We start from the raw sequence: 19,898 nt of genomic DNA, 5'->3' as shown, positions 1-19,898 counted from the left end.
AGGCTCTCACACTTAGGGCCAAACTGGTATTTCCCTCCCCAGGCTGGGAACACATCCCTTCCAAGGCTGACCTCCAAGGGACTTTGCTAAGGCGGCCGCCTTGACTGTCCTTCCCACCAGGGGGCGCCTTAAGAGAAAAATTCACAGGCAGCTCCTTTAGCAGCTGTTTCTCCTCTAGGCTCTTCAGCAATTTTTTTTAACGCGATTGTCCCGCAGCAGCGCATCCAGAAAACACATTTTTCTGGTCTCACCCGTACACTTTTCCACTTACCATGAACTGGATGCTATTTCAGTAAACTAATTGATGACTAACCTGGTGGGTTACTTTCCTTCAACGGCGTTGAATTTTCAGGAAACTGAGACCCAGAGAGATTTCAGATCTCTATGTCTCACTTTCCTCATCTGTGAGACAGTGATAATATTCCCTCGGAATATGTGTGTGAGGACTAAGTGAGTAGCTACAGTTAACGAGTTCAGAACGGTGCCTGGCACATGGTAAGTGCTGACTCAGCGTTAGCTGTTGCTATTATTACCGTTGTTGTTGAGTTCGTGCCTCCGGGGCCTGGCCCTAGAACTTCCTCTTTGGCCTGTGGCTCCCCGGGCTCAGGCCGGGGACGCGGGGGTGTTCCCCCAACATTTCAGTAACGGGAGCACTTTGGGGGCCTGATGGGTACCAACCATCCTTCCGATGCTTTGAGCGCCAAGCCATTTGCATCAAGGGGGAGGCTTCCATTCAGGTCCAGGAAGGGAAGGGGCTCAGGACGCCGGCCGACCTTCAGCCTCAGACCCCAGATTCTGAGCAAACGAGGGCCTGGCTTATTTCCTCCGCAAGATCGAGGCTCTTTGTGGACGAAAACGACAGCCGTCCTAGGCTGTCTCCCAGAGTCCTTGCGACATCTTTAGAACCCTAATACCCGAAATCTAGGGGCAGGACCACCGGTGTTAGTCCGGTTCCCGGCTCCGCCCGCGGGCTCGGGTACCAGGCGAGCGGCTCGGGGCTGGAACGGGCGCGTCCTCCTCGCAGGCCGTCGACTCACCTGGGAGGAGCCGGGAGGAGCGGGGCTGAGGGGAGGCGGCACCGAGGAGGGCGCTGCGCGGGGCGTTGGCGACCCCTAGCGGTCGTCGCGGGAAGCGGAAAGCCCTGTTGCACCTCCCGACCCCTCGCCCTGGGCCCCCGCGGCTTCCCGCGGCTTCGCCCCGCGTCGGCCCCGCCTCCCCCAGGGACCCACGCCCCGCTCCCTCCGCCCCTCCCGGCCCGGATCCCAGCGGCCTGCAGGCCCCGACTCGCCACACCCCGGACTGCAGTCCGCTTCCCCGCCCATGCCTATACCCGGCTACCGGTCGGCCTCCGGACACCCCAGAGGTGACGGGGCGTGCCTGGGGGGGGGCGGGAGTCCTCAGGTGCCTAATGAGGACTCCCAACAGCCCGCCTTCCCCGGGCACGTTGATAGGCCCGTACATTTCAATGGTGAGGGGGGCAGCCCCCAAACACACCAGTTTTCCATTAAGGCTCTGATGATAATGATGATGATGATGGTGATGATGATGATGATGGTGAAGATGGTGATGATGGTGATGATGATGGTGATGATAATGATGATGATGATGGTGAAGATGGTGATGATGGTGATGATGGTGATGATGATGGTGATGATGATGGTGAAGATGATGGTGATGATGGTGATGATGATGGTGAAGATGATGGCTGCTAAGCTCTATCAACCCCTTCCTGGCAGCAGGCACATTGTTAAGTACTTCACATACATTTTTCTCAATTTATCCTTACATCAAACCTAAGACCTTAAGTGTACCTGTCAGTGCTTTACAGATAAAGAGACTGAAGCTTAAAGAAGTTAGAGAAGTTGCCGAAAGTGCAACAATGAGTAACCGCGGGCGGGTCTGATGATGCCGAGACACTCGAGCCACTACCTCCCCAGTCTCCAGGTGTCTGCCAGTCACGGGTGCACAGGGTACCGCTGCAGTAGTGTTTTCACCCTCGGTGGTAGATTTTGCACGTCACCACCCTCCTTCTGACTGCTCTTATTTGCCGATCATCAATGTACCAAGGAAAGGCGCCTCCGGAGCCCCAGGAGATGATCAGCAGGCCCCCCAGCCCTAACCCTGTCCTGGGAGAATCGCAGACATGCTCTCATCCCACCGCTTCTGCTTCTCAGCCTTTGTCCTCCAGACTGAGGCTCTGGTTCTCAGAAGGTCCCCCTAGGGACACTGCAACATGGCCTGGGCTGGCCTCAAGCTAACTTCTCCATGGAGAATCCAACCTGCCAGGGCAGGAAGGCACCACTTCCCACTCGTCCTGTGCTGCCACCATCTCACCCCTCTGAGAGCCGCCCGAGGCCTCCAGCACAGCCCAGTTCAGTGGGCATGCCTTACCTGTTTCAAGAATCAAGGAATGAATGTTGTGTTAATTTCCTAGAGCTGCGGTAACAAAGGGCCGCAAACCAGATGGCTTAAAACAGCAGAAACTGGGCTTCCCTGGTGGCGCAGTGGTTGAGAGTCTGCCTGCCGATGCAGGGGACACAGGTTCGTGCCCCCGGTCCGGGAAGATCCCACATGCCGCGGAGCGGCTGGGCCCGTGAGCCATGGCCGCTGAGCCTGTGCGTCCGGAGCCTGTGCTCCGCAACGGGAGAGGCCACAACAGTGAGAGGCCCGCGTACCAAAAAAAAAAAAAAAAAAAAATCTTACAGTTCAATCAGGAGGCAAACAATCTGATTTTTTAAATGGCAAAAGATTTAAACAGACTCACAGAAAAATATATAAATGGACAATAAGCACATAAAAAATGCTCAACATCATTAGTCATCAAGGAAATGCAAACTAAAACCACAATGAGATACCACTACATACTCACTAGCATGGGTAAAATTAAAAAGACTCACAATACCAAGTGTTGGTGAGGATGTGGAGAACTGAAATTTTCACACTTTTCTAGTAGTAAAGTAAAATGATGTAAACACTTTGAAAAAGAGTTTGGTACTTTCTTAAAATATGTGCATACAAGCAAGCAGTTTCACTCTTAGGTGTTTACTCAAGAGAAATAAAAACAGATATCCATCCAAAAACTTGTACATTAATGTTCATAGCAGCCTGAGGCATAACAGGGAAAACGTAAAACATCCGTGACGTTTTGCCAAGATATTAGGTTTCTGACATTCTGAAATGCCTCCAGGTGTGCTGGTTCAATAAAGAACCAATTAAATTGAAAACCAGAAATAGTGATAAATGCATGAACCCTCTATTACTGTGGCTCATTCCTGGGCAAGATTTTAGCCAAGTCATGCCCCAATCACAAGTTGGGAACAACCTACTGATTACGTATGATGGGTACCATTCTAGGCACTACAGAGCACAGAAAGCAGTGCAAGTCATGGTCCCTGCCTTAGCCTCTGAGCTCTCTAGTCTTAAGGAATGCCCGCCTGTCAGGCAGAGCTCACCTCCCGTTATTAAAGGAGAACCTGCCGAATACTTGCTCTCCCAGCCTCTCCTGCAGTCAAGATGTGGACCCGATGATTTAGGCTCTCCAATTATGTGTTCTTGACTCAGACTTCACTTGGTAGGCTACCGACAGAAGACCTGGGGACGGTGCAGAATCCGTGCTGGCAAGGGTGGCTGGAACTGCAGAGGCAGTTCCCTCCAGGATGCAGAGGCAGCAACGACATCAGGCCAGCATGGGCAGTGAAGTCAAAGCTCGCTGCTGTTTCAGGGCCCAGCAGACAAGTTCTGCAATGTGACTCAGGCAGTGCCTGGCTCTGTGGATTTCAAGCCCACATCTCCTGCTCTAGTTAGGATTCTAATTCCCAAGCCGGATCCTTTTAACAAAATCCCTTTCCGCTTAAATTAACCAGAGTTGGTTTCTTTGCTTACTTATAGATAAACCAGGTCCTTAAGGAATTCACACTCTAGACAAGATGCTTACACAGATTCCCTGAAACAAGAGGGAACAAAGAAGATAGTATTACACAAGTGTTAAACTGGATAGAATAAGCTAGAGGCTCAGAACAAGGGGGATCGCTCAGTGATTGAGGGATTTTCAGAAGAGAGGCTTAGCATGGAAGAGCCATCATAAAGGTAGGAGGTGAGGGGTGCCCCGCCCCATAGCCACAGGGCTGTGAGACCTGCAGGCCCCGGGACACCCTGTTTCCCAGGATTGCTCACGGTCTGGAGGAACATATCAGAGCATCCCTTTCTCTTCAGAGCCAGAGCCTCTGGGCAGCACCGTGATGAGCTGCGGTGGACTTGGAGGACAGCTTCTCAGGGCTCACTCCCCAAGCAGTTCTAGAGTGTCCTGAAGAACCTGCTGAGAACATCATTCAGGGAGAACAGCCCCACAGGAGCAAGTTCTAGTTCCTGGAGCTCAGCCTCGAATGAAAGCAGCACAGAACTGAGAGGGATGCAGCTTATCCCAGCTTATCCCTTATCCCTTATGATTGGCAGTCCACCAATCAACACATCTCATTGAGCACCTAAAACATACAGCCAAGGGCTAGATTTTGTGTGTGGAACACGAAGCGTAAAGTGTGAGAACCCAGTGTGGCTGGAGAGACCTCCGGCTCACCTGAGGCCAGTCCCCTCTAGCAAACGGGAGGTCTGCTTCACAGCCAAGGTGGGCTTCCTCGGGCTGTGTCCTACGGGAGCACCAGAGGGGACGGCAGCAGTCACAGGTGCCCCGGCCCTGCCCTCGTCCTGTTTCTGTGACCCGAGCTGCCTGAGATGGCAGCTGTGGCAGCCGGCTGTGTGCCATGGCAATCCTGCAAGTTTTGCCTCAACTAAAGTTTTCCCCAAGGTCCCAGCAGCCCTGGGCACCCAAACTCATATGAGATTTGTAAAAGGTTGTTCCCGACACAACTGTGCTAGTTCTGAATGTGGGGAGTGAGTTTGTGGGTGTTCATTTTCTCATTATACTCCATGTATCTTGTACATTATGTTCATTCCTTTTCATTGATTGAATAGTACATGGTACTGCTTTAATTTACTTAAAAGTTTTACTGCCAAGAACTATAGCAAATGGGGATGTTTGCAAAGTTCTAAGGTATCATGGGAAGCACACGACTAGAAAGCACTGGACAGCGTGCCATGGACCGTGCATGGGTGGCAGTCCTGACTTCCGGTTTGAGGCTGGATTAGAGGCCATACCAGGCTGCTCTGATTCCAAGCTGATGATGCCAGCTGTCACTGCTGCCAGGGCCAGTGGGATGGATTCCATTCCTACTGGAACCCTTGCATCCCGGTCCCAGCAGCTAGCTGCGTGGCTGCCTGACCTATTCTAAATCCCATCCTGCATATTCTGTTAAGCGTCTGTGTGACGGGTGACCTCAGCTTTGCACACTTCTCTAGGGTTTTCACCAGCAACTCACTACAGTGTCATATCCCCCTCCTCCTACCTTCACCTTCTGGTTCCAAGTAATCCTCAAGAATCCTATCACGAACAGTGAAAAGATATCCATGGATGACAAGTAGTAGTCAGGCCTCATCCACGCACTGGAGCAGTGAAACAGGCCACCTCCAGAAAAGTGACTAATTAATGGAACTAAAAGGTTATCTGATGTGCCTGACCATAATAAAAGGAATTTCATCGTTCTTTTGCAAAGTTGGAGGCTAAAGTAAGAGACACATAGACTAAGCAAATGTGTGCATTAAAATATTGAGGCAATTAATTTCCAGGAAAAAAGCAAAAGCCAAAAAAAATTATCCAAGAAAGAAAATACACACCAAGTGGCTCAGCTATGAATACTGAATTAATCAAAGTTATGAATTCATTCTATCAGTGAATGGGAAATAATGGTGGTAGTGAGTGTGAGAAGGCCAACTCCGCATTTCTCAGAGTAGGAAGTCAGTGGATGTCTAAAAAAAAAATTTTTTTAACCAAGAAATGGCAATGCACGTATGCGATTTAGAAAGATGGAGGTAAACCCAGAAAAAGAGCTAAGAAACAGGAATGGGAGGAGAGAGGGGTGAGGGTTGTGGGGACAGTAAAGTGATACACAAATTTTCCACTGCTAAAGCGTCGGCACCCCTTGCCCCCCGGGTTGTCCAAGGTCAACTGTACAGTCAAGATACACATTTTCATCACTACAAGGATCCCTCTGTTACCTTTCTGCTGTATACCCACTGACCTCCAAACTTGGCCTCTAGCAACCACTAATCTGCTCTTCATTTCTGTACTTTTGTCATTTCAAGAATGTTCTATAATTGGAATAATTTGTAATTTGGAGGAATTGTCTTTTTTTACTCAGCAGCATACTCTGGAGATCCATCTAGATGTGCATGCATCGTTTTTTCCTTTTTATTGCTGAGTAGTATTCCATGGTGTAGATGTATCACAGTTTGTTTAACCATAACATCTGGGTTGTTTCCAGTTTTCAGCTATTACAAATAACGCTGCTATAAACATTCAGGTACAGGTTTTTTGTGTGAACATGAATTTTCAGTTCTCTGGGATAAGTGCCCAGGAGTGCAGTTGGTGGACTTTGTGATTAGTTGCATGTTCGGTTTTTTAAAAAGAAACTGCCCAAGTGTTTTCCAGAGCGGTTGTAACATTTTACATCCCCACCAGCAATGTATGTGTGGTCCACTTTCTCTGCATCCCCATTAGCATATGACGTATTTTTTATTTTACCCATTATAGGTATATAACGATATCTCATTGTGGTTTTAATTTGCATTTCTCTAATGGCTGGTGATGTTGAGTATCTTTTCATGTACTTATATGCCACCTGTATATCCTCTTCAGTGAAATGTCTCATGTCTTATGCCCATTTTCTAATGGGATTATTTGGTTTTTTTATTGTTGAGTTTTGAGACTTCTTTATATATTCTAGATATTGTCATTTCATTCTCTTAACAGGGTCTTTCACAGAGCAAATATTTTAAATTTTGACAGAATCCAATTTATCAAATTTTCCATTTATGGATCTTGATTTTGGTGTCAAGTCTAAGAACTTCTTGCTTAATCCTAGATCCTAAAGATTTTTTTTCTAAAAGTTTTATAATTTTAGGTTTTACATGTTAAGTCTGTGATTCATTTTTAGTTAATTTACATATAAAGTATAAAACTTGGGTCAAGGTCCGTTTCCTTGTCTATGTGTGTCCAGCTTCTCCATCACCATTTGGTGAAAAAACTATCATTTCTCCATTGAATTGCTTTTGTACCTTTGTCAAAAGTCAGTTGTGCATATTTCTGTGGGTCTATTTCTGGGTTCTCTATGCCATCCTATTGATTTGTGTGTCTGTCCCTCCAATACCAGTCTCTACTACAGTAATCAATAAACAGTAATCATATATATATATATATACACACACACACACATATTCAGTATACACACACACATATGCTATACTTATAATGTCTTGAATTCGAGTAAACTAACTCTTCCTACTTTATTCTTTTATCAAAATTGTCTTACCTTCTGGTTTGCCTTTCCATGTACATTTTAGAATAATCTTGTCTGTATCTATGAAAAAAAATCTTGCTGGGATTTTGACCGGAATTGCATTAAACCTGTGTATCAATCTAGGGAGAATTGACATATTTACTATATTGAGTGTTCCAATCCATGAACACACAGCATGTTTCTCCATTTATTTAGACGTTCTTCAATTTATTTCATCAGCATTTGTAGTTTTCAGCATACAAGTCCTATACATGTTTTGTTAGATTACACCTTTCTTTTTCAAGTGATTGTAAACAGTATTGTATTTTAATTTCAGCACTCACATGGTCATTGCTTATGATAAAACTACAGTTGACTTTTGTACATAAATCTAGTATTCAGTGACCTCAGTAGACTCACTTATTAGTTCTAGTTTTTAAATACATTCCTTGGGAAATTTCTATGTAGACAATCATGTCATCTACAAATGGGGATCGTTTTACTTCTTCCTTTCCAATCTGTATGCCTTTTCCTTTTATTGCACTGGCTAAAACTTCCAGCACTGTGCTGAGTAAGAGTTGTGAGAGTAGACATGCTTGATTTGTTCCCGATCCTCGGTGGAAAGCATTTAGTGTCTCACCATTTAGTATTAGGTTAGCTGTAGGTTTTTTCGTAGATGTGTTTTATTAAAATGAGGAATTTCCCGTGCTCCTATTTTCTGAGTTTTTATCATGAATGGGTGTAGGGTGATATTTTTCTTCTTTAGCCTGATAATGTGGTAGATTGATTGATTTTCAAATATTGAACCAGGGTGGGATTCCTAAAATAAACTCCATTTAGTCATGGTGTATAATTTTTTGTATGTTGCTGAATTCTATTTGTTAATATTTTGTTAAGGATTTTTGCATATATATTCATGAGGGATATTGGTTTTTTTTTTTTTTTTTTTGGTATCGTCTTCGTCTGGTTTTGTATCAGGGTAATACTAGCTTCATAAAATGAACGGGGAAACATTCTCTTCAATTTTCTGGATAATATTGTATAATTGGTATTCATTCTTCTTTGGTAGAATCTTCAGTGAAACCATCTGGGGACTGGAGATTTCTTTTCAGGGACTTTAAAATTATTTCCATTTCCTTAATAGCTATAAGGCTATTCAAATAATCGATTTCATGTTGGGTGAGTTCTGGTAATTTGTGTTTTTCAACAAATTGGTCAATTTCATCTAAGTTGTCAAACTTATGTGTGTAAAGTTATCTGTAGTATTCCCTTCTTATCCTTTTGATGTCTATAGTGGCTGTAGTGATACCCCATTTTATTCCCCATATTGGTAATTTGTCTTGTCTTTTTCTGTCAGTCTTTGTAGAGGTTTGTTGATATTACTGATCTTTCCAAAGAACCTGTTGTTTCATTGATTTTCTCTGTTGGTTTTGTTTCAATTGTACTGATTTCTGCTCCAACTTTATTTCCTTCCTTCTGCTTGCTTTGGGTTTTTCTAAGTGTTTGAAGTGGAAGCTTTAAAGTACTGATTTGAGATTTTTTTCTTTTTCTCTAATGTTTGCATTTAGTGCTATAAATTTCCCTTTCAACACTGCTTTAACTGAATCACACAGATGTTGATGTTTTCATTTCTCATTCAGTTCAGTGTATTTTTAAAAAATTTCCCTTGAGACTTCCTCTTTAACCCATGGTTTAGAAATATACTGTTTAGTTTCTAAGTGCTTGGAGATTTTCCTGTTATCTTTTACTGATTTCTAGTTTGATTCCACTGTGGTTGGCGAACACGTTATACGATTTCAATTCTTTTAAATTTGTTAAGTTTTGAGTCTATCTTAGTATATGTTGTTTGCACTTGAAAAGCATAGCATTTTGCTGTTGTTGGATGACTTGTTCTGTCAGTTAGATCATATTGGTTGATGGTGGTGTTGAGTTCTTCTATATCCTTGATGATTTTAACTATTCTATCAACTGTTTAAAAAGCTATGTTGGGGCTTCCCTGATGGCGCAGTGGTTGAGAGTCCGCCTGCCGATGCAGGGGACGCGGGTTCGTGCCCCTGTCCGGGAGGATCCCACATGCCGCAGAGCGGCTGGACCCGTGAGCCATGGCCGCTGAGCCTGCACGTCCGGAGCCTGTGCTCCACAACGGGAGAGGCCACAGCAGTGAGAGGCCCGGGTATCGCAAAAAAAAAAAAAAAAAAAAAAAAAAAAAAAGCTACGTTGAAGTCCCCAACTATGGTTGTGGATATATTTCTCCATTCATTTCTATCATTTTTTGCTTCCCATATTTTGCTCTGTTGCTTGGTGTATACACACTTAGGATTAACTCTGTCTTGATGAATTAACTCTTTATCATTACATACTGTCCCTCTCTATCTCTGGCATTTTTCTTTGCTCTTAAATCTACTTTATCTGATATTAACATAGCCAATCCTGCTTTTCTTTGATTGTTTACCTAATATATATTTTCCTATAAACCTTCTTCTTTCAGATTGCCTATATTGTTATATTTGAAGTTTCTTGTAGAAAGTATATAGTTGGGTCATGTTTCTTAATACAGTCTACCAATATCTTTTAATTAGTATATTTAAACCATTTACATTGAATATAATCATTAATATGTTAGATAATAAGTCTGACGTTTTAAAAAACATTTTCTCTTTGTTGTTTCTTTGCTTGTTTTCTTTTCCTCCTGCCTCATTGTGAGTTACCTGAACATGTTTTAGAATTCCATTTTGATTTATATCTATAGTATTTGAGTTTATCTCTTTGGTTAGCTTTTTCATAGTTTTAAATATTTACTCTGTATACATTTAGAATCACCTTACGTAGTGTTGCAATTTTTGCTTCAACTAGCAAACATAATTTAGAAAACTCAAGATGAGATTTATGTATTAACACTTTTGCTTACCATATATATGTATTATTTTGCTTACCATATTTTTAATTTCTTCTTGATATTACCTTTCTTATCATTTCCTTTCTGTTTAGAGAAACTCCTTCCACCATTCTTTTAGGGTAGGTCTGCTGGTGACAAATTCCCTGAACCCATCCTGTCCATCTGTCTGGCCCAAAAGGACTACATCAAAATAAAGAATGCCATGCCCAAAGTAGGGCCAGAACTAAAAGAATTGCTCTTTTAGAACAGAAAGGGCTGAGGGTAAAGGGCACTACAATTTATCACAGTGAGAAGACAGGGTGAGAAGGGTTTGAAGAGGAGTTGGGACGTTTCAGGTTGTCATTTGTGGGAGCTGTTATAAGGCAGGAGATGGAATAAAGCACAAAGAATCAAGGGTCAAAAGCAGAGGGCAGAGAGAGATGAAGAATACATGAAACTGCCCTTACTCCTGAAGAGTTCCAGAAAGGAATGTTTTTTGTGTTTTGTTTTTGTTTTTTTGTTTTTTTCCCCTCAACAGAATGCCAATCGACAACCTTCTTCAAGTTCAGCTTAAAATACTGTAAATTTTAGGTCAGGCGAGAACGAGTCTCTCGGCCTGATAAATGTCTCTGGAACTCACATCAGCAAGACCAGAAAGAAAATTCTGATTTGGTAGTGATTTTTTTTTTTTTTTTTTTTTTTACAAGCCATTGCCAAAGAATCACCTTACCTGACCACCCCCTGCCCCACACTGACCCCTCATTTCATAAAGGAGGCAGCTGGGGGGGGGGATAGCTTTCTTTATCCTTAGATGGGCAATGATAGGGTTGGTCTCCAATTTCCAATTTCTGTCTCTCCTTTAAGCATCTTGGTTCTCATAATTCCCTAGTACCCACCTCTTCAACCACCATCATTCCACTCTCTCCTTTTAGAAATGAGAAAAGAATGGGGACTGTTCTCCCATGGTCATATTTGAAATGCTGTAGTTCCCATTTCAATGGTCACAAAGCAATGAAGGAAAACGTCCTCAAGTCTGAGAATTCGCTACGTGATTAGAAATTCTTTCTAGATCTATAACATCCACAGGCTTTAAGAAAAAGAATGAGCACATAATGATTTAATTGGCTTTCTCTTTTAATCAAAAACATACTTTGTTACAGAGTTCTCAGGAAAGGTTCAACTATTTTTTAGCCACAGACTTCAACCAGGCAAAAGTATACAAAAAGGAACTACCAGCCTTAGCTAACCAGCTTTCCCAAAAGCAGAAGTTAAATGTGGCTCTTCTGTGAGTTTTGGCATAGCTGCATTCCTCTGACTTCAGAGAAGGAGACAGAGTTGGGAAATACTATCACCAAATCTGTTCCCAAATCCTAGTCACCTCCTCCAAATGGTTCTGCAGCTCACCAGGTTTTCATTATCCAGGAGCTTTCATACTTTTCCCTTAAATCACATGTCCAAGGCATCGGCCAGAACCCATACTTGGAAGAAGTTTGCTGACTCCATGTTTGGCCTTTTAACCAATCCAAGCCCATGAGTCCTTCTATGAATGACAAGCAGCCACAGCAACAGCAGCTGGTTTCATTCCTTCCTTTCCAGCTACCATAGAGGTGGCCTCTACCAGGACTCCCCAATCCCCTACCCTTGACCCACCCCCCAAGGAAGGTTCTCAAGGTCCTTGAAAAAGCCAAGTCCATTAATTATACTCATCCAAGGATAGGCTGGAAGAGAACTCTGAAAGGAATGCTCCAGCCAAAAGTCTTCTAATCAAAATGGACCTAAAAAGAGCCAAAAATAAAGTGAATAATCATCCACTGGTATTGACTTCTTGAGTCATATAAACCATTTTAATTGACACAGTTCAAGGGAATTTCCCTGTTTTGAGAATAGAAGAGTTAAGAAACCAAAGACCCAAAGCAATGACCTCTGATAACCATTAGGCATTTACAGTAAGTTTTCAATCCATTTTAGTTTAAAAAAAAAATTACCAGCACACAGTACTTAAGAGGATGGTGTCACACACATACCAACCCAAAAGGTAGAATATCATGACTCCAAAAAAAGCCTTAATACACCTTGAATAGAGATGATGGGAAAATGAAATAAAGGCTTTTCTCCATTTTTTTTAAAGTATTTATTGCAGCCCCCAAGGCGGTGCTAGGCCTTTGGTTGAATTTAAGTTTTAAGGACATATTATGTAACTTCTTGTCCACAGAACAGTAATAAAATATCAAGCCTAGTCTCATTTGAATAATGTGGAAATAAGTAAAAAGCCCCCTCAGACAGCAGACCAAAGGTAAGGAAGAAATCAAAAACTGCTGCAAGGTAGGCAAGGTCACTTAAACTTCAGAGCTGGAAGAACTCATCTAGTCCAACTCCCTCATTTTACAGATGAGGCAACTGAGGCCCAAAGAAGGTAAATGACTTGCCCAAGGTCATACATCAAATTAGTGGCAGAGCGCAAACTAGAGAGTGCAACTGTCTGGCCCCAGCCCAGAGCCACTACTAGTTTCAGGTTGAACAAGAACACTAGTTCTGAGACCTATTGAGAAAGCATCTGAAACAAACTGAAAATTATCCGCATCAATAGAGAGAAATGATTGTCTTCACTGGAGTTTTCTCCTTAGTTCTTCCTACATTAAAAAAAAAAAAAAGATGATGTAAGGAAAAGAAAAAAAGGTTCATTCACTCATTCAAGTCTGATGTTAAAATCCCTGAAAACATCAGCAATCACTTTAGCTACTCTTTGGGGCAGGATATCAGACCCTCAATTCTCATAAAGGCACCTAAAGGTCAAAAATATCTATAGAGGAGGAAGGCCAGAAGATAGGACTCAAAAAGGGGACACCGAAACAAAACAAAAATGACCCCCTCATTTTCCAAGGTTTTTGTTTTTTTGCTTTTTTTTTTTGCTGGTGTCCTCTAGGCAATGGTATTGCCTCTGGCTATTGATGCAAACTTAGTAACCAACCCTTGTAACCCCAGTTTTTGTTTGAGCAGCATTCAAGTGGAAGCAACAAAACCTTTCAAAGGGGAAAATTATGAATATGACTCATTTCTCTCTATCTGAACTACCTGAAACTCAGCAAGAATCAGGAAGCACACTAAGCAGTCAAACTGATATCAAATGCCAAAGCAGTGAAGTTCTTTTCAATACTTTACAGGAAACTTCCTTGGGTCCTGTCCCAGTTTGCCCTGGTGTTTTAAAGAAAGTTCTAATAAGTATGGTTATCTGGCTTCCTTGCCCAGTCGGGAAAATGTATCAGAAAGGGAAGAAGGAACTAAGGGGAGGTATACTAGTAACACACAGGAAGTGGTTGCTGTCATTAAAGGGGGAGGGGGGGGAGTATAACAAAACCAAACATTCCAAACCATAGGAGTCTGCGACCATTTCGTGCAGGTAAAACTAAATGTCCCACATGTCTTAGCAGCCTCTAAAGTCTACAAGACAGGAGGCACAAAGAAACACTGTATCTAGTATGTTCTCTAATATACATATCAAATAACTCCACCCAAAAAAATGGCCAAAGTAAAAAAAGTTTTACTGCTTAAATAAGGCAAGTTTGGATTATGCAGAAAATTCCATTCCACAGTGATACCAGATAAATAAGATAAACAACCTAGCAACACTGGGACAAGTGCTTACAGACAAGGCTGGGCCTGAGGATGCTATGAATAAGGCCACTAACTTTTTACATCCTTCCTGATATATCTTAGGAGAAAAGAAATTATCTAGTTGTGAGGAAAAAATAGAAAGGTTGCACACGAGATTCTCATACCCCATCTTCAATGATCTTGCAAAGGAGGACTTAGGTGATTATTTACAGACAGCTATCCGCAACAATGGGTTCTGCCTTTAGGAAGGAAAAAAAAAAGCATTTCTTCTATCTGCTAGTCTTGGCCAAACCCCATCCACAAGAGTTGTTAACTGACTTTACATACAGGTAATTGCTTTCATATACTCATTTACCCCAGTAACCTAAAATTCACCATTTTCCCAATCTGCTATTATTAAATGCCAGTAAAATGACTCAATGATGGAGGGAGCAACCTATAGAAACTATCAACAAAAAGGATTATTCTGCCTTACTGAGAATAAAACTTCTTCTTCCAAAAGGCTCTCAAAGAGGTTCTGAACTAACCTGATTTTGCATAACAGCTAGTAACTACTAACTAGTTACCACCAAACCAGGAATCGAAATACTTCACCATATATTCTTTAACCTCCACATATACTTAAGGAGCACCATGGAACATGTAAAATTTCCCTTCTTCAGACGGGCATGGTCAAAAAGACAACTGCAATAAACTTTTGAAATAAGATATTTATCATCTGGAAGACAGGACATTTTATCTTGCCTTCAATGTTCTATTACAAATACCCCCTCTCTACACTACACCCTTCCACACGAAAGTGGATTTTTAACTTTGAAATACAACACAGCTCATGTGTGTTCATTTTATTTGGGTATTCTGAGTATGGTTATCCCTAAGCCAGGTCACTCAACCTGTAAACCTACAATGTTTACAGGAGGAATGGGACAGGCAACCTATTTGCCTGTTAGGTCAATACAAACGAGCCATGCTTCTAGAAAAACAAGGTTATATGGCAGTGATTTATTATCATTATCTTTGTATACCAGGGGTAGTATACTATAAAAAATGACAGACTATATCCCACAAAAGAATCTACTCCCTGGAAAATAAAGGCAACACCATTTTGGATTTAAGGATTTCCCTTTGATAATGCACTGAAAGGCACTAGACAAAAGTGGAATGGGCCTCATACTGGATTGATTATAAAGGTACAAACCTGGTTCACCTCTCTCTCAGCTTCCACTGAAACTCAATATTCTGAGAGTCTCTGAGATATGAACTAGCTAGAGAAAACCCACCTAGAACCATATACTCAGAGCAATCAGATTCCAAGAACTGTGGACACTATTCTACTCTTAAAATAGCCATAAAATCTTAAACACTGTGATTCTTTTAGTCTTACTCATCAAAGATGACTACCTCTAAGAAACGTAAATACTGTTCAACAACTAAGCCCTCAGAAATAACTGATTATAATATACTAGATGTTTTCTCAAAAGCATGTGACTGAACCTAGGCACAAGTATAAAGCAATTAATAACTAGAAGTACTTCTATGTACTTGTCGTATTTTTATGGCTCTTTGCAAAAGGAAACCAAAGTGGGTGGCTTGGCCTGAAAGACAGACTACTTAGCAAGTATTTTCCACAATACTTTCCCTAGATGATTAAACATGTAAACCTTCTTTAAAGTAGAATAGGGGCAACGGATTATATCATAGCATGCTTATGGTTCTAATCTAATAACCTCGATTTTTAAAATCTGTTATCCTAAAACTCTCTCCTCTTGCTCCTATTCTTCATTCACAATAAAACAGATCTAAGTAAAAAATTTCTAGAGAATGAAGATACCTTTTAAAAAATCTGCCAATAAAACGTAAAATCACCAAACTTTACAGATTAAGATTAGGTCTTTAACAGAAGTATCTGTAAGTACTCAAGAGTATAAATGAGTTGGTAGAAATGTTATTTTAAAAAACAAAATACAAGCAGCTTGGATCAAGATATGTTTAAATCACAGCAATAAGCAAACTCAGTGGTTTCTAGGATGGTCTTACTAAGAAGACCTAAGCAAAGAAGTAGAAGATTTGTTGATTTAAGTTGATATAAGGATGACTATCATGCATTAAGTGTTTCTCATGTCTCAAACTTGTAATACACCTGAAATAATCTTATTACACTTAGAAAGGCCCTCCATGAAGAAAGCAAAAACATCTGAAAGATAATCCTTGATTTATTTCACACTATTTATCCTGTAGACAACCTACTTATCTTATAGACAATCAGGCCTAGTTTTGCTACAGTAAAATAAAAGTTAAAAAAATAACCAACCCTACACTTGATACACAATATCCATAGGGAAGTCCTGGTAGAGTGGGAGAAAAAAACCAAAGCTGCCCAATAGTACTGGCTTGTTTGCCTGTCATTTAGTAGAAGGTGTCTTGCCACTAAGGTTGGACTCAAAAGTGCAAAAGAAAAAAAACTTAAAAATCAAACCTAGAATTCAACTTTGCATGTTGAGATTCAGTTTTATTTATGCTACTAGCTAAGTAAAAAGCATACATATTGTATCTGTGGTACAGTCAATACATTTGCAACTTTTCTACTTAAATCCTCTATACAAAGTCACTGCCAGTTGATATGATCATTGATGGCAAAGGGCTTAGAATAACCAAAAGGTATAAAAAAGTTTGCAGTCTTGCCCCAAGATACAAAAACTGAATTTTAAACAATGTCATAACATACATGATTTAAACAGTATACGAAAAAAAAGTCACACATCAAATCAAGTACAAAAATATCCAAACTACCTATTATGAACGGTAATGTTTCCCTTATTCTGCACTGTATTTAACACAGAATTTAGCAGTTTCCAAAATATTCATTATTTAGTTTAAGCACTGCCACCTTTGCAGAACGGTAAGATACTAGATGGAGTGACACTGCTTTTAGTGTTTTTAAAAATACAAAACCTTTCCCTATGTTAATGAAGGAAAGAAATTCCTCCTCTAGGCTTCTTAGTAACCAACCCTGTGCCTAGAAATATAGAGTACATCTACTGTTTAACAGGGCTAAAGTAGATTTCATGATAAATAGTTATCCAACAAAGATAACAAATGTAATTTTAAATGATATTCCTTTGGTAATTTTAAGGAATTCTCAATATACAGAGATTAGTGTTTTGCCTTGGCAAAAGAAAAATTGAAGTCGCAAGACAATCTGAATTGAAATCATCTTCACTAGTTTAACGTGAAAAAAACATTTGCATAAAAGGTTATAATACATTACTATCTTCTTTTTTAAACACAGAGTAAAGTTGCTCTTGGTAAAATTAACTCACCCACATGGCACAATATTTTGGAGTAAAGTATGTTCAACAATAACAACTCACACACAAGATAACACAGGTGAGTTAACTTTGAGAACTTCTCTGCCTTTAAAATCAGCAATATTGAATTTATTCTGTAGAATAACACACATATCAATGTTCTGCATATAAAAGGCTCTAAAACATTTTAAAGGGCTAAATTTTCCAGCATTGGAATGATTCCTTCATACATAACTGGTGAAGATTTAATAAGAATGTGTTTTTCCTGATCCTCAAGCTCTGAGCCATGCCTGAAAAGTTCTAAATAGGAAAAAAAAATTGTTTTAATCCAGTTTCTGTCTGCTAGGAGCAAGGCAGCAAACACATTTTTCAACCCCTTATGAAAAGATAAAGCAGAACAAAAGTGAAATATATCTTCAGATTATAAACAGGATTGCATTTTATAGTCCACCATCCTGATAATGTTAAGGGCCCCAACATTAAGTTAAAAGACCTCAGTCTAAAGGCTGTGGGTCGGCAATAGGCATGGTGTGAAGTACTTCATCTAGGAGCTGGAGGGCCCGGTGCAAGTGAATCTCAATCCAGCAAGGTGTTTCCTTGATGCTCTGTCTTGGGTAATCAGGCCCCCAGCCTTTCACAAAACTCATCCTGAGTATGCATAAACGACGAAGGTCATCAACACCGATTCCAGCAGCAGCTGACAAACCTAACAGAAAAGATTTGGATGACGTCAGAGGGACAGCTGATCTCTTCCCATCCTCCCTAAATCTTACATTAATAAGGTGATCAGCTTTCTTTACTTCATTCTCCCCAGCATATAACTTCTCTGTCAAGGTGCCAAAAAGTAAGTGTAGATCTATACTTTATCAACAGGGACTGAAAACTTTTGGTAAAGACCATCTACATTCCACATGGGTCTTCTAGCTACCATCAATTATGAATTACCACAATCCACCAACACCCCACCTGTTTTTCTCTTTAGAAGTGGAGGTGAAGGAATAAAAAACAACTTGTTTTTAAGAGGTAGTGCATGTCTACAGATTGGTTCTAAGAACCTTACTGTCTGTCTAAACAGTCTAGTTCAGCGTACGACATGACTAATAATGAGACAGTTAACAGTCCTGGTTCCACTAAGACTTCTTGGATGACCCAGATGATGTCTGTCTCTCAGTTTCACAATGTAACAGAGATAATATGTAATTACTCAACAGGGTGCAGTAGATGAGAATGAAAAATTTAATAATAGTTCTGGATTCTTTAGTAAAAGCATGTTTATAACATCAAAACTAGCAAATTAATGGTTTAGATGCCCAAATCTTTAAAAAAATAAAATTTTCTAAATGAGTATGCCTTATCTACCTCTAAATTGTAAACTCCTGAACACAAGTCACAACGGAGACTCTGCATCTAATTTTCCAGTCAGAACATACAGTCATATAGTCAATCTGCATTCATCAATATTACAATGAAACTAATGGGAGGAATTTGTTATGTACTGTAGAGAAACCTGCAGGGCCACTGCAGTTTTCTTAGCCAGTGTGATTTGCTTACCACACTGAAGAGGTTAAGAACAGGGGTTGAATGAATCACTAGTTATGCCTTCAGACGTGGAAGATGGGTGCCACGTGTTTCCATCATAAAAGTCTATAGTCAGGAGTTTAACTCTGCAGTAAAAAATTCCCCATCAGTGTGAAACCTGGCACACAGTTCAATTTTACCCTAAAATTAAAAAAAAGTCTACAAGTTACCAAAATACCACCCTCACTTAGTTTTCTCTCCATGCTTAGCATACTTAAGAAAAAACTGGAGAGGTGCCTAACTCTGAAACTGAAATATGCTTTCCTTCTAGAATAAAGCAAAGCATGTCAGTGATCTCAACCCACCCTGGCTGGTGAGGCAAGAATTAAAAGCATCAGCAAAAAAAAGGGGAGACTGATCAATATAATATAATAACCCCCTTTCTCCTTTATCCCATACTCCCTTTTTTGATACAAAAAGAATGAACACAGGGTCCTAGACAAAGGGCAACTATTACAGAAGAACACTTCTCTTTTTTTTGTTTACAAATTCAAAAATGTTATCCCAGTAAAAAGAACTTTAATTTCTATTATTGCTTAAAGTAACTAATCAACTGAGTCGAGATAAAACGCCAACTATTACACTTAAAAAAAAAAAAATCAAAAGTATACTTACTGATAGCTGGGGCTATTCCACCTACTGATCCCGGGCCAGGGATGTTTCCTGCCACGGCTGCTGCCTGGGCAGCTGCTGCGGCTTGTGCAGTAGCTGCCTGTTGTTGCATCTGACGATGACACTGACGCAAATCAAAGACCTTAAAAAAAAGTATAAGTCTCATGCCATGAGTCCAGCAGAAAATATTCAACACATCAAAAACCAATGCACAATTTATTTAAACCTCATAGCTTGATTGAACTCTCAGAATTAAAGAATTCAAAATTTTAATTTTTATGTATATGTAGTTCTTAGGAAAGGTGACTTGAAGCTCACCAAAAGGCACATTTCACTATGAGGACAGCTTTGGCTGCCACAGCTCTCTGTATCCTTTATCTAGAGATCAGTGTGGGGCAGCCATTATTGTCCTTGTGAAAAACCACACCACTGTGTAAAATGAACAGTTAAGAAATCATCCCTCCCTTTCATAACCAAATTGCTGAGAGTTTTCTTTAGGCTGAATCGATGGCCTAGGTCATATGG

The 19,898-nt window shown here is 40.8% G+C and overlaps 1 protein-coding gene across 2 annotated transcripts in view; it reads right to left on the bottom strand.

The window, feature by feature from the left end:
- Positions 1-13,145: 13,145 nt before the first annotated feature.
- The window catches only part of SMAD4 (SMAD family member 4), a 57,201-nt gene continuing 50,448 nt past the window's right edge, over positions 13,146-19,898 (bottom strand). The window contains exons 11-12 of one of the 2 annotated variants that reach the window (XM_082639983.1): positions 19,377-19,515; positions 13,146-17,889 (exon numbers count right to left, since the gene is read on the bottom strand). In XM_082639983.1, the coding sequence (XP_082496109.1) occupies positions 17,678-17,889; positions 19,377-19,515 (351 nt within the window). In that variant the 3' untranslated portion in view covers positions 13,146-17,677. Of the gene's footprint in view, positions 17,890-18,739; positions 18,848-19,376; positions 19,516-19,898 lie in introns of those variants that run through there. The other variant, XM_082639984.1, reaches the window with a different exon arrangement.

This window comes from Mesoplodon mirus, assembly GCF_964341445.2.
Source record: "Mesoplodon mirus genome assembly, chromosome: 13".
In the NCBI taxonomy this organism is placed as follows: domain Eukaryota; kingdom Metazoa; phylum Chordata; class Mammalia; order Artiodactyla; family Ziphiidae; genus Mesoplodon; species Mesoplodon mirus.
This window is presented reverse-complemented; position numbering and strand designations above follow the sequence as displayed.